Source organism: Sinocyclocheilus rhinocerous, unplaced genomic scaffold (genome assembly GCF_001515625.1).
Source record: "Sinocyclocheilus rhinocerous isolate Xijiao unplaced genomic scaffold, SAMN03320098_v1.1 scaffold140, whole genome shotgun sequence".
Taxonomy (NCBI): Eukaryota; Metazoa; Chordata; class Actinopteri; order Cypriniformes; family Cyprinidae; genus Sinocyclocheilus; species Sinocyclocheilus rhinocerous.
Genome location: NW_015642053.1, coordinates 2,842,604 through 2,850,220, shown reverse-complemented (window position 1 = coordinate 2,850,220; position 7,617 = coordinate 2,842,604). Strand labels below are relative to the sequence as shown.

The 7,617-nt window shown below is 35.9% G+C and overlaps 2 protein-coding genes across 2 annotated transcripts in view; one reads left to right on the top strand and one right to left on the bottom strand.

The window, feature by feature from the left end:
- Positions 1-1,209: 1,209 nt before the first annotated feature.
- Positions 1,210-1,754, bottom strand: LOC107755435 (transmembrane protein 100). Its single transcript, XM_016572218.1, has one exon. It carries the CDS (start codon positions 1,548-1,550, stop codon positions 1,215-1,217), a length of 336 nt encoding a protein of 111 aa, XP_016427704.1. The 5' UTR covers positions 1,551-1,754; the 3' UTR covers positions 1,210-1,214.
- Positions 1,755-4,656: 2,902 nt separating this feature from the next.
- The window catches only part of ankfn1a (ankyrin repeat and fibronectin type III domain containing 1a), a 90,562-nt gene continuing 87,601 nt past the window's right edge, over positions 4,657-7,617 (top strand). Inside the window, exons 1-3 of the mRNA XM_016572188.1 lie at positions 4,657-4,809; positions 5,925-6,037; positions 6,140-6,292. Of these exons, the coding sequence (XP_016427674.1) occupies positions 4,657-4,809; positions 5,925-6,037; positions 6,140-6,292 (419 nt within the window). The remainder of the gene's footprint in view (positions 4,810-5,924; positions 6,038-6,139; positions 6,293-7,617) is intronic.

The window sequence follows — 7,617 nt, the reverse complement described above, 5'->3', positions numbered from 1 at the left end:
GTATATATAAAAAACATTATGCTGTTTGTCATTATTAGAGTTTCTCAGACTTAGTGTAAACCGAAAGTGACTAAGAAATAGAAAGAAAAAGCTGTTGTGTGATAATAAATGGACTGTGATGTAAAACAGAAGCCACAAAGCAGATTTAAAGCTGCTTTTGGAGGTATTTTAAATGTTGTGGCATTTTGCACTCATTTTAAGTTTTTATGTATTTATAAAAAAAGTTTGTTTAATCATAAATAATAAATATTTTAATATTAATAGTTATATATGATCAATAAATATAGTCATAAAATAATGAAAAGTAGAGTTTTGTTGTTATGTTGTCATTTTTAATGGATGGTGGCATAACACAGAAGCCAAAACACAGACTTAAGGTTATGTGTGGAGGAAACATATTTTTAGAATGATATTTATGCATTTTTTTTAGCATATTTAATAACATTTTATGGTTGTGTATTTAATAAGTATCATGAATTTTAGGCCAAAGTACACTACAAAAGTGACCAAAAATATTAAGCAATATTAAAAATAAGTCATTTTAACACGTCTCAACAATAAAATAAAACTCAAAGGTAAACCAAGGGTACACTGTTGTTCATGTTGACATCTGTGTTAATGGAGGAGAAAGACAAAGTAGAGTGCTTTTCTTTATTTAATCTGGGTTTGCAACATCTGTCTGTTCATGTCTTGATCCGTCCATCAGCATCTATTACAGATTACAGCTGTGCAGCGAACACTAGCACGTACCATCTGCCTAAAGTTTTATAGTTTGACAAGGATTATAGTGTAAAGGTACCAGATGGACTAAAAGAATAACTGAGGTCTTAAAAGAGGCTCACAGATGGAGGCCATGCAAAGCATACATGACACGGAGCATAATCTGTTCAGAATATGAATGAATGTGCTGCTCTGGTTTTTATGTGATTTGAAGTCACCAATATTTCCATTCAAAGTAGATTTTTTTAACCTCAAAGTATGTCATGCAAACTGCACAGTTTAATTAAAACCTGGGTATTTTGTGATCTGGGTCAGTCTGATTCTATAGAAACTGGTTCTTTGAAAAAAAAAAAAAAAACTTGTGCATTGTTCATGCTGAATATCTCTTTATTTTTTTCACTTTTAGAAAATATTTTTTTTTTACTAAATTGAATCATAATGACAAATGAATTTAAATGAATGCATTTTCAGTAATTACAAATTCAAAACATATTTCAGTCAAAGCTATTTCTCAGACTCTCTACCAGGTCAGTTTGACTCTCCCACGCTTTGTCCATTTTTCTTCTCTTTCTGCATCTTCTGCATACTGCACTGAAGCCCAGAAGCAACAGTGCACTGGTGAGGAGCAGAAGTCCTAGAATGGAGATGGTCGATCCGTGGGTGCTGAAGCTGTAGGCTACCGCTGTGACTGCAACACCAATGATCAGGAGAACAACACCGAATGGAAGAGTGCAGCGAGAGCAGGACCCTTCCGCTCCTCCAGTGGCCGTCGTCAGCTCTGCTCCATTAACCAGGGCTGAACCCTTCAGCGCAGAATGATCAGTGCTCATGGTCCAGTGAAAGCTGCTGGGATGTTTAATTCACTTTTGTTTGGTTACTTTTGGACTCCTCTTGCTCTTTACCAATGATGCTGAGACCGTTTTAGTTCGTTGCAGCATTTCTAAGATCAAAAATAATAACCAATTTTTAATGTAAACCTGTTCTAAATCCTTAGATGAAAAGTGAATTATTATATTTATTCATGTATTCATTGATTAATCCATCCACTCATTCATTATTTATTATTGCCATCTATTCATTTGCTCAGTCATTCACTATGTACATTCACAAAGTATTAATTTTTAAACTAAATACCTAAAGTATAAAGTGTCAAACTAAAAATGAATTTTTCAATAATATTTTGGATTAGCTTTGAATAAAAGTATGTAGTAAATGAATACATTTTTCAAAGTATATGTATTTCTAATTTTTACTAAATTTTTATTATTTTTTAATGTATTGTATGATGCTATATTCTATTGCTAGTTATTCTATGATTTATTTTTATTGCTGCAATGCCTCAATTTCCCTCACGTGATTAATGAAGTACTATCATATCCTAAAAATACAGACAATTAAGAATGACAAAAATAATAGTCTACTGTATAGTCACTTTGTTTTCTAATCTGGCCATTTTAAGACTGCTTATCAGTTAAAATACATTTTAATACACTACTATTAAAAAGTTCTATTTCAAGTAAATGCTGTTCGTTTGAGCTTTCTATTCATCCGTGAATCCTGAAAAAAAATGTCTATCATATCCTAAAAATACAGACAATTAAGAATGACAAAAATAATAGTCTACTGTATAGTCACTTTGTTTTCTAATCTGGCCATTTTAAGACTGCTTATCAGTTAAAATACATTTTAATACACTACTATTAAAAAGTTCTATTTCAAGTAAATGCTGTTCGTTTGAGCTTTCTATTCATCCGTGAATCCTGAAAAAAAAATGTTTCATGGTTCCATAAAAATATTAAGCAGCACAGCTGTTTTCAACATGATAGTATGATAATAATTAAAAAAAAAATACTACAGCACCAAATCAACATTAGAATGGTTTCTGAAGACTGTGTGACACTGAAGACTGGAGTAATGGCTCCTTGAAATGAATTATATTTTAAAATATATAAAAAAAATTAAAAAAGTTATTTTAAATTATATTAAAATGTAACAATATGACTGTTTTTAATGTATTTTGACTATAAATGCAGCCTTAAAAAAATCTTACCGACCCCAAACTTTTGAGTATTAGCAGATTTACAAAATAGGTAAAGTTACAAAAATATCTTAGTAAAATTAGTTTCTAGTTCACTACATTCATGCAGCTAGTTTAATGCATGAAGAAAAAAGTTCCACAAACTGAGAAGCTGAAGGAGAAACTTACCATGAGATGAAGCATATGTGCCCTGGAGTGGTAACCAGACTGAAATGAAGTATTTCTTCAATATGTTTCTCTTGCTTTAAAGACTACCTTGATATTTAACCCTCTACATACAGACGGCACGTATCCATTGGAACCGTACGGAATCATTCCTGTGGTGGGTCAGTTTCTGGGCCACCAGGGTGCCACAGTATCCAAGGAACGAAAACAAATCTGTGCTCCACAGCTGCAAGGCCACACACTCCCCTAGATTCCCTGGCCATGCCGTCAATTACAGACAGATGTTCAATGCTCTCTGCCTCTTTCATCTTATTCCCACTCCCATAACTGGATGCTGTGCTTGGGCTCTTGCTCATCTGCATTGTGATCTGTGAAGTGCATCAAGGAGGTTAGAGATTCACTGAAGCTCTCATTTCTCAGAAAATAATTTATCATGTCTGCTGAAAAGACTTCAGATGGATTCATGAAGCTGTTAGTCAGGAAATATGTGCAGTTTCTGAAGATAAAGCTCCCTCATGTGGTCTTTTTAGTGACTAACAGGGAAAAAAATTTATCAGCAGCAGGGAACGAGTGGGCCTAATTTCTGGGAAAACATTAAAATGGGATTTCATACTCACATGACTTGGTATAAAAACTGTGGAATCAGCTCACCATCGTTATCTAAAAGCAAAAAGTCTGCTGACCTTAAGGTTAATGTTTCTCATTTTTGCATGTTATATTTATGTAGGCTAAGAAACTTCTTACAAACTGTAAAATTGAAGATAAATCAACATCTTGAAGAAAATATGGAATTAGATTATTTAAGTTGTAATGTTGGAAAACGCTGAATTTATTTAGTTTCATAAGTATTTTATGTCCCTTAAAGGTCACAATGTGAAGGCTTAAATAATATTGGACTTGAGTAGCTAAAATCAGTTAATTTAGAAATTATCAACTGAAGTGCATTTTAGATGAATTTAAAAAACTGTTTATAGGCAGAGTTTCAATAATGCATACACATTTCTGAGCAAATGGAAAAAAACTGCAACAACAACAAAAAGCCTCTAAAACTCACTGAACTTGTAGGCTACATTGTGTAACCAGCTAATGTAGTCAGGTTGATTCAGTGAGTCATAATATTTCTATAATATTTAATATAATTTATAATACAATTATATTTTATAATGTATAATAGGCCTATTTATGACTAAAACATGGCTCCTTTAATAAAAAAAATAGTGTATTACCACAGTTACCACATGAAGAACTTAGTTTAGCAGAACGTTTTTTAAGTGTGTAGTTTAATTAACAGTGTTACAGTACATATTTCTCATGAATGTACAAAACTGCATAGTTTATATCACTGAGGCTGTACTAGTCATCATGTCGTCTGGTGGAAATGGCTGAGATGTTCTTTGGTTACATCAACATGAAGATGAAGAACTGTTTATGTGAGATAATTGCAGTCCCTCATTTTCCTGGAAAACTACATAAATATTTCCTGTCTTATCTTACACAGTCATGCACAAAAAAACCTGACAGGACGGGATTCAACGAAATTCGACATTTTAACGTTCATACACTCGTTAGCAAAACATAGGCTATCAAAACATTACTCCGCGGAGTTTATAGTTATTGAACAGTGATGAAAAGTGAATATCTTCGGAGCAGATGACAGGGTTCCTTCACTTCCTGATGGCGAACAGGGATCACATTTGGTGAGTTTTGCAGAAATCTTTAGCTTTTGTTCCTAAATGCAGTCGCAGGAGTTAGAGTTCTCACTACGCCTGAGTGGAAGACACGTAACGGGAAGTTTTGAGTCCAGTTTTAGGTTTTTACGGGAAGAGGATGCAGATGTTCTGAGGATCCGCAGCGGTTCCTTGAGTCCAGAACCGGAGAACAAAGAGGTACATTCCCTCCTTTTCCAAACGAGTCCGTGTTTCGTATTCAGTGAAGCTGTCTGCACTGGACGTAGCGTGAAAATCTGTCAGCTTTACAGTGTACATCGCAACTGGAGTGTTTGCAGTGTTAGGTGGGGTGTTATATGAAAGGAAGAGGAGTAATTAAAGATGGATACATGTGGGATATGAACAGTGTTGTGATGGGAAAAGTGTGAGGAGATTTTAAAGCTCATTTCGGAACCACACCTCTGCTAAAGCTCATTTGATCAAAAGCGTTTCTGTAGTGATTAAGGGAGTGAATGTTTATCATGATAGTTTATTTTTGAAAGTCAGTTTCTATGTAGTCACATACTTTAAGTTCTAGGCTACAAAAAAAGCTGTTGAACATTTCCACTGTTACTGCCCAAGGAAAAAAAAGATTCAGTTAATTTAAACATTTACCTTCTATGACAACATGCCCCAATGGCAGGGAATGCTGTCACACCATATGGGGTAAGTTGTCACAACGGAACCTGCCTGGTTAGACTTTTCAGTAAAATGTAAACAGTAAAACAATTCATGAAACAGAAAAAATGTAAAAGGTAACATATTAAAATATCAATCCATTGTTATGGCCAGTAGAAATTGAAATCTTACTATCATATCCAGCTGTGATGCAGCTTTGGTTCTGTGTAAATGAAATGCAGCCTCAGAGTAGTAGCAGCCTAAAATTAGTTTGTTATCATAGTTTTTATTTTTATTTTTTTACTTCATTCTTATTTTCATATTTCTACATTTATGATTTCTTAAATGCCACCTTGATCTTTAATTGCCACCTTAAATGCCAAATCTTAATTTCATAATAGGACGGGACAGAATTCACAGAGTTTGTATTAAAACTTAAAAGGCTACTTAGCCAGATGTTATATTTACTATGTGAGCATTAATAATGAGTGCAGGCTTGATTTGCCAGCTTCTGTTTGGCACCACCAGCAGGGACCTGTGCTGTGAAGTGACCTCAGGTCCAAAACATTAGCCATGTGGATAATTGGCTGTGTAATTTGGCTTCATTTGTGGCTGTGGAAAAAAAACCTCACGTGATCAGCATACAGTACACTAACAGGTTGTTCTGCTTTTCTCAGAGATGGCTCAAGATGTCTTATGAGACTGAAAAAACTTGCCTGCTGGCTCCACAAGAATCACAAACGCCATGTGGTTGCCACAAATATGAAATCCCAGGAATGGGAGAGGACAGGTACCGTAAGCTCAATATGTATAATAATAATTATACAATAATCTATAGATAATCTATTTAATACAGCAAAACTGAAATATATCATATTGTATTGTATTGCAGTGTTTTAGAAATGCTGAGCTACTCCAAATTCTCTGATCTGGAGACGTGGCTGTGTATGCCCTCTACTATGTTACCCAGGAGCCGGGATTCAGTTTGCTCCTTGCCGCCACCGTCCCATGAGAATGGCACTGGAGACACAGGCAAAGAGTCCAGGTAACATGTTTGTGAGAATATTTTAAGGATGGGTCTGGGTAGTTCCTGTCTCTTTGTTACAGACCAGTTTGATTGCTTTTCTCGGAGTAGGCGTTTCAGTTAAGGGCAAGTTTCATATTTAAACAGGAATCTCACGTTTGTGTGATTGGTAAGCGGTGACTTGCTTTATCTTATAGACATGCAAAAATCTGTTTTCTTTTCTTTTTAATTGTTACACAGCTTTAGATTACTCCACACTTAGTTTTTGTGTAATGACCACTGAACTGTATATATGACTATTGACAAGCAGCTAACTACACATTTTGCAAGTTCCAAGGTAGCTTTTTTCTCACATATTCAAATAATCCTGGCTCACATTTGCATTTTGTTTATTTACTTGTTAAGTAGACATGCAGTAACTAATAGAATGTACAGTTATTCATAAATAATGTTTAGCTTAGTGCAGTTGTTGGACTGCAATTCTTGCAGTGACCACATGTTGTCATCTTTTACACATTAAAGGCAGGGTATGTGATTTTTCAAAAACACTTTAGAAAACTGATTCGGGCCGAATCGCAAAACAAACTTGTAGCCAATCAGCAATAAGGGGCGTGTCTACTCGTGATGTGGAGGAGAGAGCTTTCAGTGCATGGGACGGACATTAGCCGAGCCGAGCGACAGAGAGATAGAGATGGCGGATAAAAAACAAAAGAGGAAAACGTCTGCGGAACGATAAGGCAAGAAGTAGGACCCGTGTAAATATCGGATCAGCTTTCCAGCGCTGGAGAGAACTCAAGGAGCGGAGGCCTGCGATCGGACGCCGAGGTTGCTTTGTTTCTTCTCAATAGGTGAGTAACACCGTGTCTACAACAGCTAAAGTCTGCCTACACTGGACGCGATCAAACGACCGTTGAAAACCATTTGAAATTTGTGTCAGCACGTCATAAATAGAACCCGGCAGCAGTTTTCTGTCAGGGATTTGTTGCACCGAGCCGCTCACGTCCGTAGACACGGTGTAATTTTGGTTTTGCTTTGTTTCACAGAACTAATCGTTGCCTGGGTTGCATACGTATATTTGGGGCGGAGCTATCAAAATAGGGGCAAGACCCTTTTGGGGTAGGGGCGTGCTTGTTTTGGTGATTTCAAATATCAACACTGGCTACCAGAAATCACTTACTCTGCCTCTAACATTCACTTAAGACTAGGGCTGTGCGATTAATCGAAATCGAATCGAATTCGCGATTTGAGATGTTGCGATTTGCTAATCGCAAAGCCTGCGATGTGGACGTGATATTACTCTGTTCCAGAGCATATGCATGACTGCCAGCCTTGAGTTGCAGTCTTAC

What these genes read in the sequence shown, in the direction of transcription:
- LOC107755435 (XM_016572218.1), bottom strand. Translation starts at nt 1,550, where the DNA reads ATGAGCACTGATCATTCTGCGCTGAAGGGTTCAGCCCTGGTTAATGGA.